Source organism: Protopterus annectens, chromosome 1.part0 (genome assembly GCF_019279795.1).
Source record: "Protopterus annectens isolate FY-2018-M chromosome 1.part0, PAN1.0, whole genome shotgun sequence".
NCBI lineage: Eukaryota > Metazoa > Chordata > Ceratodontiformes > Protopteridae > Protopterus > Protopterus annectens.
Genome location: NC_056725.1, coordinates 126,015,697 through 126,035,150, shown reverse-complemented (window position 1 = coordinate 126,035,150; position 19,454 = coordinate 126,015,697). Strand labels below are relative to the sequence as shown.

At 36.6% G+C, this 19,454-nt stretch overlaps 1 protein-coding gene across 1 annotated transcript in view; it reads left to right on the top strand.

Moving 5' to 3' along the window:
* The first annotated feature begins 8,906 nt into the window (after positions 1–8,906).
* LOC122793396 (nesprin-1-like) overlaps positions 8,907–19,454 on the top strand; it is an 876,647-nt gene continuing 866,099 nt past the window's right edge. The window contains exons 1-2 of the mRNA XM_044061803.1: positions 8,907–8,912; positions 9,424–9,519. Coding sequence (XP_043917738.1) covers positions 8,907–8,912; positions 9,424–9,519 — 102 coding nt within the window. The remainder of the gene's footprint in view (positions 8,913–9,423; positions 9,520–19,454) is intronic.

Below are 19,454 nucleotides of genomic sequence, written 5' to 3'. Positions count from 1 at the left end.
ATACTTACATCTTTTACATACTGAATCATTGTGAGGCTACAATAAAGAGTTTTCAGTAAGCATGAGGCAGTTGTTACACAATCCCTCAAAGTACCTACTGCTAGCAGGCTGGCTGGCTGCAGAAGGGGTAGAAGTTGACTAATATTCTATATTGATGTAAATTACATTGCCCAACTGAAGCTGAATTCTTCCTCCCTTTTTATCATTATAAAAAAGCAGCAAGTAATATACCTGCTCTTTAAATCTTATTTTCCACATACATGCTTTTTATAGCACTCCCAACCACAACTGCCACTATCTGTCAGTTGTGCAGGAGACAATCAAGACTTAGGTATATGATTTGCGTCTTGATCCTAAAATGGAAGAATCACTACTGAGTGCAGTAACATTCAACATTTGAAATCTGACAGCCTGGAGATTAAGAATATCAGGGGTATGGACTGCTAGCTATAAAAATCCTTTATTCTTTCATGGTAAATGGTGGTAACTGATAGCACAGTGCAATGCTGGGCCTCTTTCTTATGCTGATATACTTGATTTGCACTAACTGGACCTCTGATTAAGTAGAGTAAACTTTATTTTTGTCAAAGTTTAACGTAGAAGCATAATTGGTACATTTGTGGCTTAGCCTTTACCTATGGCTATTTGAATTCTATGAGACATTTTGTGTTTTGTGTCTTAAGTCACTGAGACTAAATGTTAATTTATGCTGAACTCAAAAACAGCTATTTGCTTCTGTAAGAAACTCACTCTTAAGGCCACCTTTTTATGCCACTAAAAGCAAAGTAAGCCTTGATGAACCATCATCATTACTTGTAGCTAAATTATAGCACACATCATCTCTCTCTCAATAACTGCCTTCAAGGTTTGTTATTTACATTCAGCCATATGAACGTACCCACTTTATGCCATTAGTCTTCTTCTTGGAGACACGAGTGTCTAATATACAGTCTTAATTTTTAACTCCTTATAGCAACCATATTCTGTTTTATTTTAAAAAAGTATGCATAGCTATATTCTAGAACCCATGCTGAGGCAGAAAGGACAACAATTAAAAAAAAAAAAAAAAAAAAGACTTCCCAGAGGGCAACTTCAACATCAATTCGATTTCCTCTCTGTAGTCAGGTGATTGTCCTCTCCTTCCTTTCCCAGAGTTTAGGTCCACCTTCTGCTCTGGGAACATGAATCTGCCATTGACATATATGTCTTAGATAAATACTTGGTCTGTATAGAGAGGACATTATCTCTTGTCAGGGGTTAGCATTCATAAAATTTATATCTGCTTCCTGTTTAGTAGTACACATCATTCGTCCACATGCTTTGTCTTATGAAATGATTCAGGTTGATGTATTGTACATTTATAACTTGCACAGGCATTTAGGGTTAAGGGAGTGATTGGGCAGTCTTTTTGCATCAAAACCTGCTGTCATCACTTACACTAGACTGAGATGCCCATTTCCAATGTGCTTGGCAAATGAAATTGCTGTACAGCTGCTGATGCAATTTTTTTCAGTTCTGATAGAGCTTAATGATATAATTGCTCTCAGTTACATTGAGAAGTGTTCCTGATACAGTTAAATATTGTCAGTAGTATTGTCAATTACATGATTCTAGGGACAATGTGGTTTTGTTAGCCAAGCAGTTTCACTGAGCTACGTTTTCCTTTTTTCGTATAACTCTGCAAATTACACGGTGAATCCAAGCAAAACAGTCAGTGAATTAACAGTAGTTGGCATGCTGGAGTACTAGCTGTGCTTGCTTTTATCAGACCAGTCATCGAGTGCAATACACCATTTGGCATGTACCCGACAATGCACTTGCATTAGCTTGAGAGACCCCAGAGCCTGATTGCAAAAAGAATACAGGGAGAAAACAACAATATATATTGTGACCATCTCAAAGCCCTAAGCATGAACTCAGTCTCATACAGACTGCTAAGCAATGATCTATGTCTAGCCTACAAGGAATTCTCTGATGCAACTCCCATGGACTTGTTTGACAACCACAAAAACTTGCACCAGAAATAACTTTTCTAAGGATTTTGTCTGCAACATAAACAAAGCATGTTGGAGGGACAGGTATGTGTCTCAGAGATTACCCATTCTCTAAAACAGGCTTCCCATCCATCTGAAGCAAAGCTCATCCCTATCCCTGTTCAAACATAAATTGTAGCAATGGATGGGAAATCATAGATTTACCCCAGTTTCGCAGCTATGTCCCTATTGGCTAGGGGCAGCCTGTAAAAGCGTGATATGTACAAGCCTATATCATAACCAGAATTCCTTGGGATATTGACACATTCAGCAATACTTTGCTAAATTTGAGCTAAGCATGACTAGGCTTAAAATGGCTCTTGGTGTTCCCAATGAATGACCTTTTTTAAGGCAGGGGAGTAAGGTGAATTATAGTGATCTTCTTCAATACATGCTACAAATGGCATTTAGCTCTTCTTCGCCCTCCCTTACCACTTTAGACTTGAATTTTGTAACATGGGTTAAAGAAGCTGATAAAGCATCACCTTGCTGTTAGCCAACCAGCTGAAACCAGCTGAAAAGATCCTAAGAACTGTTTTTTACATAACCAATGCAGGGTTATGCAATTGTATTGCTTTGGACAGAAAAGAGAGATGAAACTAAGTGCCATTGCTATTGCAGTCACTTGTATTGCATCTTTTCTACATGACACGTCTCCACTTTACTTGAATATTCACTATATCCCATTCAGTAATGAAGTGGGAATATTTTTTCAGTGCTGGAAAACACTACTAATCTTGTTCTCCAGGACTCGGTTCTGGGTTCCTTCATCTTTGGTATCTATGTCCTTGCCTCTTATCAGACCAGTCATCGAGTACAATACACCATTTGGCATGTACCTGACAATGTACTTGCAATAGCTTGAGAGACCCCAGCATAGCTATATTCTAGTACCCATGGTGAGGCAGAAAGAGCAACAATTTTATAAAACAGAAGACTTCCCAGAGGGCAACTTCATTATCATTTCTATTTCCTCTCTGTAGTCAGTTGATTTTCATAAAAGCTGGAATCCAAGTGGTATGACTGAATACATTTGCCAGTACTATCATATACTACCCTAAAGATACTCACATACTCCAATAAAAGTTTGACAATGCCTGGTGTACTGACCATGTTCTGCAGGTTAATGTTAACAAATGTTTATGTGGGAATCAAGATGTTCTTAGTCCACACTGTATTAAAGACCCCCCCCCCCCCCCGTAAGATTACCATAGTCTTCTGACATCTTCAGGTTCAGCCCTTCATAAGGCACCAGATACAAAAAAGTAAACAAGACAGAATGAATAAAATAGTAACTTTGTTTTCCCAGTTAGGGGTCACCACAGCAGAACTCCAGTCCGCTAATGATTGGCAGTGAGGTTTTACAGTGTTGAGTTGCCAGCCCAGCACCCAACCTTCAAGGAAGGCACACTACACACACACACACACACACACACACACACACCTACATGTCTTTAAATTCACTTGACTGCGGGGAGAACATGCAGACTCTACACAGAAGGCACTCCAGCCAAGAATTGAACCAGAGAACCTCTGGCTGTAAGGCGGCAATACTAACCACTGCACCACCACGGTACTAATGAATAAAATAGAAAATAGGAACTAAAAAAAATAAAATACAGTAAATATTCTCAGATAAGTAAAACAACATAAAACAGGACAGATGCAAAGATCTGGGTATCTTCATCATCAGTGAACAAGTATCTGTCATTGTCAGGAAATAATTCTACCTGACAAATTTAATTCCCAAAGGCATGTCATCAAGACATGAGAAAGTCATAATTCCCACTCCTCACATCCCCTCATCAAACTTATCACTGTATATAGTGCATACCTCTCCAATCATTTTGTCCAACTAGAAAGTCACCAGAGATTCCTAACCAAGAAAATTACTAGAGTAAGCTCACTGAGCTATCCTAATAGACTGCAAGCTGACTCACTATATTCCATTTTGCACAGGGTGCTTTGTGGGGATCTATGTTTAACCCTCTTCTGCATGAAAAAAAACTTTGCCTGTTTGATCTCCTTCACCTATTCAAACACTTGTATTAAGGATCTTATACTTCAGTAACAAATAGGCAGATATATTGGCACAATAGAAATTGAATCCAAATGTACCCTTTACTTATGCAATACATTTCTCCTGCTTGTCAAACAACACATTAGGTACCTTTATGAACAATCTCTGTGTCGGCCTGATATTCATAAATTCAGCCTGGCATATGTAGCTTGGCTATCTTTAATAGGGCAGCTATGTTTCTTTAAGTATATTGAACTTTCACTAACTAGGCTAGATCACATGCCTAGTATATACCTATTAACCTATGAAGCTATATATAGTTTCTGATGTCACTGCTGATTGAAGCAAATGTCTGCCAGTGTAAGATTTTCAGTCAATGAATGTTTGTAGCTGGAAGGAATTCAATAATGCACAGAAAAGTAACCAACATATGCCCAGTTGCTGACAAATGAAGTTACCTACTCAGATGGAACGTTATGGTGAGTACATAACTTCTTATTATCCCCTTTGGGAAAAAACATGTACCCATGAATTGCCACATAGGTGGCAGTACACTAAACACCAAAAGTGTGATAATAGACTTAGGGATACAGGTGGACAGTGGTCTCATCTTCAATAACCACATCGCTACAACAGTCAGGAAATCCTTCTATGTGACACACCTCATCACTAAGGGCTTTTCATCCAGAAAAAAAGGAGGTCATTGTCCCACTGTACTCATCCCTCATTAGACCCATTATAGAATACAACGCCCCATTTGGTATGTACCTCTCAAGACATCTGAAGCAACTGGAAAGGCTGCAGAAATACCTCACTAAAAGAATCACAGGACTAAAGCAGATGTCCTATGCTGACTGTCTTAAAAAACTCCAGCTATACTCTGTCGCATATCGTCTACTCCGAGGCGATCTCTGCTTAACATAGAAGGCCATGTCAAACCCAGAGCTGTTGGACATGCTACACTTAAAGAAATCCCAATCCCTCAGAGCCACACGCTCCAGGGATCAAAACTTTGTCATCACAATAAACAAAACATGCTGGAGAAATAGGTTCCTGACCCAGGGACACCCCAGACTCTGGAATAGACTGCCCATACATGTCAAGCAGAGTGACTCTTTGGCCCTCTTCAAGAGGAACCTTGATTAGATGGAAGAAAGGAAATTCACCCCGGGGATCACGTCAGTCACCCTGCTAGACAGGGGTCCAGGGAAGTAAATAGTGTGAGAAGGAATAGCTAGGGAATTGTTATGGCTAGGCTTGTATAGGCCCTAGGGCCGATAGCCTAGTACCAACCTATGAATCTATGAATCAGTCCTGTGGTATAAAAGGATAAAGCCTTGATTATAACCCAGACAAACTGACTTTCTTTGTTGGCTCAGGTTACTGAAAGGGCAGGCCAGAAGGGTTGCAGCAAGTGGTCAATGCTGGCCCACCCATCCTTTGAGAAGAGAAGTGGTGGGGTATCGTGTGGTGTGCATGCTGTACCACTGATCTCAACAGGGATAAAGTATATCAGACAGCAGCCATTGGGCAATTGAAGCATTTCGTATGTTAACCAGGGAAGTAGTCACAGGTCTCACAAAGGTGTGCTTTAGGGAATATCCTAGAGCAGTGGCATATGAGTGACTCACCTTATTGTGGTAGAAATTTCATTTTTAATTTTTAGATTAAAAATTGTAATAAAAGAAAGCAAGTGATAAAAAAGGCTGTTAAATTTATATTGAGCATATCAGAAAATTCCCAGTACATTGTTGTCATTGAAAGTAAAGACTGTAACCTTATTTAATAATAATGTTAGTAGTAATTTTCTATCTTTAGTAAAATATATCAGTACTTGTAGCTTAATATTTTGTGATGATGACCACAGGGAGGTGAATGATTTCAACAACCAGTGCCTTAGTAGTAGAGTAATTCAGAAAAAAGTGTTAATTTTTTCATTTGAAGTTGTTTCTAAATTACTGAAAGTGTGCATATTTGCATAAAAGTTTAAATGATTAACCTCAAACAAAACTACACAATGTACTGACAGCAGTGGCATATAGAAGTAATATAAAATATGTTCAGCATGCGTTATGGTTACAGTCAGTGTAGCAACCATGAGCAATGAATATTGCAGGATTTAGGGAATGGACAAACTGTCCATTAAAGCCTGATTAGAGAAGGAATATTCTCCAGCAGGGTGTTATGTTGATGTACAGGTAATGCCCGCAAAAACTAGTCTCCTGCTCAGACAGTTCAACTGCAAGTGTCAGCCATTTTCTTTCACTTGCTAAGCAGAGTATTGCTGTTTCCTGAGTGTGAAATGAAAAGAATAACATTAATTCAAATTTATAAAAAAGAAAAACGTGTGTGCATATCTGCACATTTGTGTGCATGTGTGTGTGTGATAGTGAAAGTATGAGTGAGTGAGAGAGAGAGAGAGCAACAGTCAGACTGACACATATTAAAACAACATTGACTACAAAAGGCAATCCATCAGCACCTCCTTGTTTAAAAATAGAATTAAGAAACTCATAATGTTAGGCATTATTGATGACTATGTTCATAAGTTATTCAGCTGAAAAGGAAATGTGCAGAACAGAGAGCATCAAAGCCAGTGAACTTTTTGGGGGATTGGGGGAGTGTGAAGAATTGAATTGCCTGGCATGCACATGTAGTTTTTTTCCTTTATTTGCTTAAAATGAGACATGAGGATGTGTCCCCTCAACAAATTGGCTGTTAAATGCTGTGTGCATGTTTTCTGTCTATGTTTATGTGTGTGAGTCTGTCTGTTTGTCTCAGTCTAAATGTGTGTTTTATGTCTGTAAGTTTGTCTGAATGAGTTCCAGAATGTGCTTGTTTGTGTGGACATTAAATATTTACATAACTTATATTTTAGATGTAACACATTTTCTCTAACAAAAATTCTATATATTACAGGAAGTTTGAAACATTATGCAGAGAAACTATTTTACATTAAAAATATAAAAAACTAATATATACTAATTAGAAAATGCAGAGCAATTTAACAGGTAGCCCATTCTGTAAATACAATAATGGCATCCAAGATGTGTGTTACTTTAGATAGAATGACCTTCCAGGGGTGTAGAGACACTGTTCCACAGTAACATACAGCCTTTTGGACATTATTTCTTGCATAGCATATTCTGGTCAGTAGCATGCTGTTTCCTTCATTTGACTATGACCAAGTTGTTTGCTCAGTTAATGGAGGTGCATATTGGTTTGCACTAGGATTTAGGATAATTATTTATCATATTACTGCAGTATCTGTGGTGTACTAATTATTATATACAAATTGGAAGCTTCCTTTGCTTTGTTGCTAGGATCCATTTCTGCTTTTTTAACTCAAGTTGTTTAGAAGGGAAGTATATAGTAAAGATGGCACAATTCACACATCCATTTGGACTGCTTATATCTGGATTCAGAGGTGCAATAGAGATGTGCTCATTCATAGACTGCATATTACCCATGATTCCTTGTCAGATACATGTGGTATACATAACTGTTAACATAATTGTGCTATAATCTGTACTCATAGTGTACTTTGATGCAACTGTATTGGGTTATAGTATATTATACACACACTGTACAAGAATGCAATAGTGTTACTACAATTTAAAACAACATTGCATATAGTGAAAAGATAAATATGCTGTCACTTAAACTGCATGTTTAATTATTAATTTAAGTGTATTTAATTATATTGTTTAGTATGTGAAGGTGACAGGTGTGTTGTATAGTAATACTAAGTTAAACAAGATTGTCAAATAGAGAAAGAAATAAGGAACAGCTACAGTCAGAACAGGTAAAGAGCAGTTGCCATCATGATATACTTTGTGGAGTCTATACACGTACACTCAGAACCGACTAATAGTGTACATACAGCAGTCTAACCTATTAAGTATAACAGCATCCAAAATACTAACATAGATATTTTTAATGTGCATTATATATGCAGTGACTGTAGACTATTACTGTAATGTATGTTGAAGGTATACCATACTTACAGTTCTATATCTCTAAACTGGGGATACATAGTGTTAATAACTGATGTTCTGAGAACAGTATTATAACTATGTGACAAAGACTCCAGATTCATGTGCAGAATAATGTTGGTGACATTCCTAATCTGTGCCCCAGTAATAAACTGATTATTACCTTAGAGTCTCACTGTTAGGTTGTAGCCTCTATGTACTCACCTGTTTATTGATCACATATCATCAGCATATCTTATTATTGTAATGTTTCCATAAGGAAAGAAAATGGTTCAACGCACCAGCCAGTGGTAATACTCATAACCAAGAGGAAATCCAAACATGCTGTGGAGGGTGATTCAGACCAGGAGTTCTTATTTAATAACTCAAAAGAAATAAGTTTGTTGGGATTAAAAAAACTACAACTTGCTTCTTGGGGTTATTAAGCAAATAAATTCTTTGGGATTAAAAAAATGACAATTTGCTTCCTAAAGTTATTAAACAAGAGCTTCTGGTTAGGATTGTTTTTTTTTTCTAATGTTTTTCACAAATCATAACATTCATCAAACTCAGAGGAGCATACTGTTGCTCATACCTCCAGTAATCATGCACTAGATGCAATTGCACACATCCAACAGTAACACCATAAATGCATCAGCATCACACTGCTTCAGTGCACGAAAAAAATTACTAACTCCTTGAAACATTACGCAATTAACCATAAACAGCTGCAAATTAGTAATACTGCAATATATTTACAAATGCCAGTGGTGACTATAACCTACTGTTTTACATATCCATAGTATTCACTACATGTGTGGTCACTAAATATTTTGTGCAAAGATAATGCATATCGGATATATTTCATTTTACCTATATATGCCAGTGAGATACACTAAGCTTCACATGTCACCTGTCATGTAATCCTATAATCTGTACTACAAATATGCAAAAACTACACATGGGTGCTTAGGTAATATGGTAATCCTATAATAAAAACCAGAATATCATCTGATTATGCTGCTAAGATTTGAGAATGGACAAAGGTTATCTTATCAAAGGCAATTGATAATGACTTGGTTGAGCCTATTCTAATGAAACAATACTTCAGCAAAAATCAAAGTTAAAAAAGGTGCTTTTGTTTGGTGTGTGTGTGTGTGTGTGTGTGTGTGTGTGTGTGTGTGTGTGTGTGTGTGTGTGTGTTTGTGTTTTTACAGCTTCTTGCATTTGCTTTATAGGTTATGATTTCTATACTGCATCTGAGATTTGGATGCATCAGTAGAAATTACATTGCTAGGACTGTGATAGCCAGTGCTTAAATGTTACAAGAGCTGCATGTCCGATTTTGTACTGTTTATGTGAATATTTGAATTTCAAACTTATTTTTTTCTTGTAGCGCAATCCTCCCATGGTTGTTGATGATCTGTTTGAAGATATAAAAGATGGGATAAAGCTGTTGGCCTTACTAGAAGTTCTTTCTGGGCAGCGCTTGGTAAGTACCATTTCTGAAGGTCTGAAATACATGCTGAATGTTTGGCAATTTGACAAGTATAAATAATGTAAAGGGAAAATATGGTGCTGTATTATAAACTAGACAGTTAACTTTATTATCATATTACCAGGTAACAAATGTTTGTTGTTGTCATCAGGATGCAAATGACCTAATGATCTATTACTTCTTCTTTTGATTACTTACTCTCTGGATTATTTCATGGTTGTCTTCTAAGTTTCGACAGGATATTACTTTAATTCAGTCAGTTTCATAGGGAGGAGAGAATAAGTGGTTTAAAGGAACAGGCCATCATACTTTAACTCTGTCTTAGGAAAATGGGCTAAAGTTTACACAATACCCTGTTGGAGAATGAACCCAATAAGTCATTAATGTACAGGTAAAGCTCAGTAAAAAAATAACGCTGCTGCTTTACCACAGCATATTCAGCAATCATGAAACACAGACTGAAAAAAGAAAAAAAAATGACATCCATCTTGTTTCAGCTATGTATAATTACCATTTTGCTGAACATTAAATAAAAAAGTAAATAAAAAGATAACAGAAGTAGCAAAAGTAACTGTAGTAGACAATGCATTAATCATTTGACGAAAACATTTTGTTCATAGCCTTTATTAACCACTGCAAATTTCACCAGGCCTTTATATTTATTTATTATTTATTTTATTTTATTTTATTTTGCATTTGTTGACCAGGATAGTCTGACTGTATACATGTCCATTTTCAGCGGAGGCCCTGGGAGAAAAGCTCCAAACATACAAACAGATAATGATAAGCAAGTTACAGTATATGGACAAACATATTGTATTAACATGCAAGTTACAGTCTCACATTTCAAGCCTGTGAAGAATACAGTTTTTATTCAGAAATATATACAAATATGTTACAGTTTCTCTTATCAAACCTATAGGTGCAGCTATATACAGAATATCTGCAGAGATGTTACATTTTCTCTTTTCAAACCTTTTAGTGTAAGAGTTAAGTCGCTGTGAATAAACATTTTAGGGATGTGGAAGTAGATTAGGCTTTAGTCTGGGTTAGAGCAAGGACATAACTAGTGAGTTTTAAAATACTGGGTTAGATTTTTTTTTTGAACTGATTAAGGGAGGGGTTCACAGTAAGGTCAGATGGGAATGAATATCAGGTTTTGCCTATGAATTTGCAAACAAAGATTCTCCAGATAGTTTGTTAGCTTTAGCAGATTGAACCAACAGTTTTGTAGTGGAACAATGTAGCCTAGCGTTTTTGTAGGGATGGATAATGTTTTTAAGGGCGGGCGTTTTTTCTGGATGGTTAATGACCTTGAATGCTACAGTAAGTTGATTATATTAAATTAGCCTGGGGAGTTCTAGCCATCCTAAGAGGTTTACGTTTTGACAATGGTGTGTCCTGTAGGGAGTTCCTGTGGCAAACCTGGCAATTTGATTGTAGCAGCTAGAGAGTTTGCTGAGATCAGTTTTATTCAAGTTAGTGAGTATTGGCAAGGCATAAAGTAGAGTAGAAAGCAGATGGGGATGGGCAATAGCTGTCCTAGCAAGAGGGGTGAGAAAAGGTTTGTTTTTGTATAGGGAGCCAAGTTTTTTATTAACAGTTCTAATAGTTTAGTTTACGTGTATATCATATTTGAGGTTGCTGTCTATTATAACACCTAGGAGTTTGGTATAATTATCTGGTGAGATTATGGTCCCATTGTTAGATGTTATAGTAAACGAAGGTTGAGAGGATTTGCGAGTAGGGGAGAAGAGCAATAGCTTTGTTTTATTAGGGTTTAATATCAGCTGTTGATTAGAGATTCAGTTTTCCACTGTATTAAAGGTTTTTCTGGGTTAAACTAAGGAGATCTGTGAGGGTAGAGGCTGAGCAAATCAGGGTGCTGTCATTGGCATATTGTATGCAGGTTGCATCTTGGAATACAGTGTGGAGGTCATTCATAAAGAGGGAGAAAAGAAGGGGACATAATATGGAGCCTTGAGGGACACCTAGGGTAACTGGGAGAAGGGTGGAGAGTTTGTCCTGTCAAAGGACAGCCTGCTATTTTCCACTAAGATAAGGTTGAAACCATTGTATGGCATGGTTGTTTACAAATATTTTCTTTAGGGTAAGTAAGAGTAGCTGGTAGTTAACCATATTGATGGCCTTGGAAAAACTGAGAAACAGTGCAGAAGATAGTTTGTTGTTACGGTTGGAATTTATGGCACTAGAAAAGGAGAGGAGGGCTGTGGTGGTACTGTGCTGTGGTCTAAATCCATGCTGGGAGGTGGCCAGAAGTTTATATTGAATAAGGTAGTGTAAGAGTTGTTTATGGATACACTTTTCCATAATTTTAGCCAGAGGGGAAAGGATAGCTATTGGTTTATAGTTTGACAGCTCAATGGAGCTGCCTCCTTTGTGGGGTGGTATGACGTGATATTTTCCAGACAGAGGGGATAGAGGCTTCAGTTATGGTTCTGTTTATCAAGGTAGAGACAGGGAATGCTATAACATCAGCAACTTTTTGCAGGTTGTCTGCAGGAAAGAGGTCAGCTGAAAGGGTGGTTGGTTTGAGTTTTTTATTTAGGGCTCTAATGAGTGAAGTCAGAACTTTTTGGAAGCTGAAGGAGAGAATGTCACTGGGTTTAGGGGTTTCAGCGTTAGGGCAAGTGGGTTTAAGTTTTCTAGAAAGGGCCTGGATGGTTTCTGTAAAGAAACTGTTGAAGGTGTTGACAATGGGCTCTGGCGATATTTGGGTTGGGGCTGAGGTGGTTGGAATTGTGGATTGCCCTGGGTGGAGGAGTTTGTTAATACCTGCCCAGAACATCTGTGGCTTGTTGTGGTTTTTCTGCTGTAGATGGCAGAAATATTTTTTTTTTGTCTAGTAATATGGATATATAGTATATACTAATGCATTAAAGATAGGTGTAGGGGCAGTATTATCTTGGATCATCAAGGGGGAAGAACATCACATAGTGTTTTTTTTTTTGAGTCACAAATTGAATATAGCAGAAATCAGTTGTTCCGCTGTTTTGAGGGAATGCTTGGTCATCAAGTAGGCATTAACATTAAAATATTACCTTCTCATGTGAAATTTACACTGTTTATAGACCATGTCTTACTGTTATGCTTGAACAGATAGCAAGACAAAACACAAAGTTATGTAGATGGATACCTTCTTTACAGTCATTTAGTTTCAGAGTGAAACACAGACCAGGTGCAAACCATCCTAATACAGCTGGCCCATCTAGGTCTCACATCACATATTTTGGGCCTTAGACTAAGGGTTTTCAGCTTGGGGAGTTAGTGATGTCTCTCATTAAAATGTATTATAATAATAATGTAAATCTTTTTTTTATTTGTTTAAGAAGGTAGGTATTGTACATAGAAGATCATGCATGGTTCAGTTAATAGAACTAATCTGATAATCAAATAGGTTATAAAAGAGAGAGCTTAAATGCTACTAAACTACAGAAGTTGACCTCTCATAGAGGGGGAATGTTTGCCTGGAACATCAGTTATGGGTGTTATGTTGCAGTTTGGAAGAATCACTTTGCAATTTCTGAGAAGAACAGGCACCCTCATGTTAAAGTACCCAGAGAGGAGAAACTCTAAAACAAGCATCTGTATAGTGTGGACTTTGATTATAGACTTTGAAGCAGTCTGTGGGACGTTTGTAAAAAAAAAGATTTTTTTTTTCCTTTTGTTTAAAAAATGATTTAGTTGTACTTGGTTATGCAAGAAAGACACTGTTTCACAATTGTTTTACCCTGAAATAAAAACTGCACACTTTCAATAATGTTTGTATTTTGGTGTATTAATATGCCACTATTTATTAAGATTGTTTAAAAAATGTATTTGTTGGCTGCGGTGGTGCAGTGGTTAGCATTGTTGCCTCACAGCAAGAGGTTCTTTGGATCGATTCTTGCCTGGAGCACCTTCTTTGTGGAGCCTGCATGTCCTCACAGTGGTTGAGTTAGCTTTAAAGACATGCAGTGTGTGTGTGTGTGTGTGCCTTCTGTGAAGGTTGGGCACAAGGTTGGTAACTTGGCACCATAAAAACTCCACTGCCAATCAATCTGCAGACCAGTGACCTCTAATAGGCGAAGCTGAAAGATGTTGCTTGTTTGTTTAAAAAATACACATATATATGTCTATATATAGAAACAGAGAGAGAGAGAGCGAGAGATAGAAAAACATGTATTCCCATATGTCAAAAAAACAAAATATCAAAGAAGACTGAACACAACTGGTTGATTACCAGTCAAAAAAAACTTAAAACATATTTTTACTCCTGCACCCCTCACACCTCTGTTATATGCCAATATGCTAGCTCTGAGATCATAAGAGCACAAATGAAACCCAGAAAACCAAGTATACGAGAAGAAACACAGACTGTCTGAAAAATGAATCCCTTTACTTCGAATAAGTTAAAATAATACAAACATAAAGGCAAATATCCAAATGAAGTAAGCACTTTCGTTTGGCGGTTGCCAAACTTTTTCAAACAAGTAAAACATCACTTCCTGTTAATTAAATACCCTACTTTAGTGATGTAATACATACTTTAACCATGAACACTTTAAAGAAACAATGTGTCCTAAATAATGTAACAAATAAACATTGCGTTTTATGGATCAACTGATAACTTCTGTCAACCACGTAATACACTGTCGCTTCTGTCAATCAATAACCAAACATTCAAACCATTCATAAAATCCTCAAAAAATAAACCGTATAAAAAACATATACTTACATATAATTATATATACATATATTTATACATTTATATACTTACATATTTATATTTACATTTACATTTATACATTAATATTTATACATTTACACATCAATTACATTATCATTGAAGTACTATTAATTATTTATCGAAGATATTATATTCATTATTATTATTATTGTACACGCTATCACAATAGATCAATAAATTAATTATATATCACTGAAAACATGTTTTTAATTTATTTCAGCCAGTCTGTGTTTCTTCTCGTATAATTAGCTCTGAGATCACACTACAGTGGAGAAAGGTAAAATTCCCCAATACCCACTATACCATAGTCTTGCACAAAGGTCAGTATGTATGATCAGCTGATTTTTGATCACACATATCTTTCTTCAGTCGATAAAATAAACTCTTGCCCAACTATCATCAGACATATGGTTGACAGACAGTTAGCCAAAACTTCATTATTGCAAAAGTGTCAATAGTGCATTATTGGTATATGTTTTTTTTTTTTTTTTTTTTCATTTACTCACATGGGCTCTGAACCTTCTTTAATTGCTGGTAAGGTGCAAAACTGTTTCTTGTGTGAATGAGTTCGCTTGGGTAGGACTGTGATCTAGTTTAGATAGCTGAAAACTAGGTAGTACATTTCATTTCTATTTGCCAGGTTTACCTACTTAACGGTAAAGACCCAATGCCTGGGGTTGATGAATTGATTTCTATACTTTATTTTAATCTAGGTTTGTTTTATTGATGAGGTACTTTTTGAAAGCTAAGCAATCCCTTTTTTGCAATGTCTATCTTATTAATTTTGTGATGCATGCTACTTTTATATTTGTTTTGTTTTCTCTTACATTTATGTCTTACATGCATTTTTACTTGTATTGCTGCATAAATTAATACTATTATGGAACTCATTTATAGCATCCATTAATGGTTTCCAAACCATCCTGGTCTGTTTTCAAAAGTATATAATTTATTACATCATTGTTCACAATGGTAAAATCTAGGAAGGATGACATTTAAATGTGAACCTGACTCTACTGTTATATTAAAGATGATGGTGTCATTATCTGTGTTTATCACAGATGTATAGGCTTGAAGGAGGGAGCTGGGAAATCATAGATTTATTTGCAATATGATATGTGTGACATCCCTCCTCTGGGCCAGTAATCAAGGAGCCTTAATACTCACCACTGACACTGGAGAGGGGCATTCACTTGCAACAAAATGGAAACACATAGTATTTCCTGATGCAGCTCTCTGCACCTATCACAATTTCCCTCAAGAGCACACAGGGAACACACTAAGCATGGGGGCTGGGTTGCCCTCTCTCTCTCTCTCTTTCTACAGGATTCAACTAAGACTCCCCACTGGCACAGCTGTAGTGTTGAATCCTCAGCTGAGTGTTCCAAGCCAAATCCTCCACCACCCTCTCGGTGAAAGCAGTCCTCTGTGTCCCTGCTCCAAGTAGCTGACACACACACTCTTTGAGATTTGATGTTCACACACACACACACACACACACACACACACACACACACACACACACACACACACACACACACACATGCCTGGGAAAGGCTGGCACAGATTTACTAGCTCAGCCCCCTTGGCCCAGACTATGAGGTAGATTCACTGTCACCAGCCAGCTACTTTAAGGCTTTTACAAGGGTACCAAATTATACTCAGTAAAATGAATACTAATACAAATGGTAGTGTTTGACCAGTGCAGCAAGGCTTTCAGAAGTGGCCACAGTGTCACCAAAGAAATGTAAGTACTCTCAAAGGTTAAAATATTCTCTAAAAGACTAGCCACAATTAAAAATTTAAATATATTTAATAATAAAGAATAAAATAACATGAAAATAGTAAATATCTGTTTACAATAAACACCAAAGTTTCAGTCACAGGAAATATTAAAAATAACACAGATGGATAGATTCACACAGATACAGAGCAACAGTACTTAACTAATCTCACTATATTTTCCTGACTGATCTAAAGAAGTACTACTCCCTGGTTACTTACTAAATCAAAGCTAGATGAAGTGGGTGAGTGGTCTTTCTTCTTGGTCAGATTTCAAAAACTGACTGCCTCGAGACTTCTGTCTCATCTAGTATTAGAATATAATTTCAATGCTGGATTACAGAATGACATCACATACATCTGGTCATCAGAACTTGAACCATAATTAAGCACATATGTGTTACCACACATACAGATAGAGCTTTGCTGAGATTTGTTATAGTATGTGGAAGCTATAAAACCATTTCAAAACTTCCACCCTTTCATGGTAGCAATTAGTTCACCCATAAGGACAATACAGTGGGATTTCTAGTCCTGGTTTTCACAGATATTTTGCCTCTGGTTGCAAGCAGAACTGTAAGATACAATATTTATAGCTTAAACCAGGCAATGTAATTTCAGACTATTTTTCAAAGTTAGCTGGACTGAGATTAACCTCTTCTCTTCCAGTATCCTTTATTACAAAATATTAATTTCAACAGTTACAATACAGCCCAACATACAGGTGTATTTCTTTTATGTCCAGCAGGACCCACTGTTGGTAAATTTTAACACAAGCAGCTTTATAAATACATTTTCAACACAAGCACCTGCACAAATCAGTTTAATTTACAAATGACATATAATTTTTAAAAAATCTCCAGCTATCTATGCTGGCATATGTTACCCATCCACTGGCCTACTTCTCTTGGCATAGCTGGCAATACCTCACATCATCACAATATGTAACATAGTGCAGCCCATAGTTGAATTTCAAACTACTTGGTACAAATTGATCTAATTTACATAGTTAATTAAAACTGAAGATATGTATTTGGAGTCATGTAATTTATTCAAAATTTGGGTATGTAAAATCCTCCAAATGGTTTATATTTTCAATTAATTTTACATCCTGGAGTGAAGTCACTTAATTTTTTTGTTGATATATGGTGTGCAGTAGGAACCTGTAATAGTGTATTCTTCACTTCTGATATTTGTTATTACTTAGTTTTAACCCTGAAATATCCCATTGTTTTTTGGATTTAAATGCTTTATACCTATTCAAATGCTGTCACCTATCCCTTTAGATCTGCAGCAATAAGATGAGATTTATTCTAATGCTGTCAAGTGTCGCAGTTTGACTGGAACATTCTGATATAAATGTAAAATCAGCTAGCTTTGTCTGCATCCAAATTTGTATTCTGATAGTTTCATTTCTGTATCATGTCTGTCCACCCAAAAGTTGAATAATAACGACTGAGAGTAAAGGCAAGTGCATATGAGTGACATATTTGTGTTTCAATTGAAAATGTGTCAATCCCTATCTCCTTCTCTTCCTGATACTTTATTATATTACTACATTTGTGTTTTTCTAGAAGTATACTACATTACCTTAGTAGTCAGCAATATTTTATTTCAGTATATATGTCACTGTACTTGTGTACTCAAGTTAGAAACTCTGCATTCCATTTCCAAAACTTGCAGTGGTTTTGTAGTTTCTGACAGGCAAGATAGGTGGTGATTTGGGGGTAATGTGCTAGCCTGGGTGCAACCTAAGTAAGTTCAATGTTTATGCAGTTAGAATTTTGTGGGAGAATATCTGCTGCCTTGGCCTTGGAGAAAAGAATGTAACACTATATAGCATACATGTCATTTTAGCTGGGGCTGAAACAACAGCAGGATAGCAGTCATTAAGAACGTGGAAAGATGTAACTTGATAAATGTATTAAGTGAGTTTACATAATGCTTCTGTATGCTATTTGCAAGATTGTGTTTAAAGGCCAAATACATGTTATGCAATGTGATTGCTTTGCCATTTGAGATGACAGTCTTAAATCTGAATGACTGGAGCCTTGTATCTATTATCCACTATATAACTCCATTTCAGATTACTTTTTGGGTGTATATATAGAGGGCTTTCTGCAGCTGTTTTATTAGGGATCCACTGACAATTTCTGTGTATTATTTTCTTGATTGTTGACAATTTTGGGAAGGATAGCTTTTTCTGGTTACTTATCAAACATCTGGGTAATCTTTGTTCTAATAACATTGCTTTTTACTTCATGAATGAGGTCAGGGCCAGTGTGAAGGGGGTAAACTGGATAATTGTCAAAGGTCCCAGCTCTCTTGTGGGTTGGCAGGTACTGAAAAATATATTAGTAGACGCATATCATACCTCTTAATCTCAGTTACAATAAAGCATCCTTTTTTTCAACAGCTTAAGTTTGCACTTACTTCAGAAATGTCAACATAAGTGTTTGTGAAGTTTGAATAGTAACAGTTGCCTTGTTGAAGTGGTTCTAGATTCAAGTGCTTCTAACCTTGATCCCACTGAGTACTAGCATAAGCATTGGCTGCTGTACAATCTTGCAAAAATGAAACAGGTAACTTGAGATTAAATAAAAGGAAACAAAATTATAATTAGCTAAAATATTTTGTAAGATGGAACTGTACTTGTTTATGCATGCATTTAGGTGGTGCTATGATTGACAGGGCTATTGTGTGTTTATGTGAAACAAATAAATATATTGCTGTTCTATTTTTGCAATTAAGTATCTGATGTGTACTTATTAACGTGACTGTAATTACCATATACAAGGGCTATTTCTGGATGAAAATGACTGGCCCTATTTTCATTTGATCAAATCAAACAGTCACGACTAGAGTAGTGTGTGTGTGTGTGTGTGTGTGTGTGTGTGTGTGTGTGTGTGTGTGTGTGTGTGTGGGGGGGTGTTCTGTAAAATAAGTACAAATACTTTACTGTCATCCTTCTTTTAACCACAATCACATATCTGAGTGTACACAGTCTATAAAGTAGTTGCAATTAATCGACATGTAGACTGTCTCTGGGTAGAAATAAGTGACCTCTGCTATTGTTTGATTATAATTAAACAGTTGCTGACCTGGCCTAGCAGGGCAGTATCACACAATGTATTGAATTTCCTGAAATCAGTGAAAAATGGTCATTGCTATGTCTTGCATGCATGTATGCATACTTGTATGTGTACATGTATGTGTGTGCATGTGTGCATGTGTGCGTGTGTGTGTGTGTGTGTTTGTGTGTGTGTGTGTTGTGGGAAACAAGTAAGAATACTTTATGGTCATCCTTCTTTTAATCACAATCACATATCTGAGTATACTCAGTCTATAAAACAATTGCAATTAATGGGCATGTAGGCTGTCTCTGGGTCGAAATAAT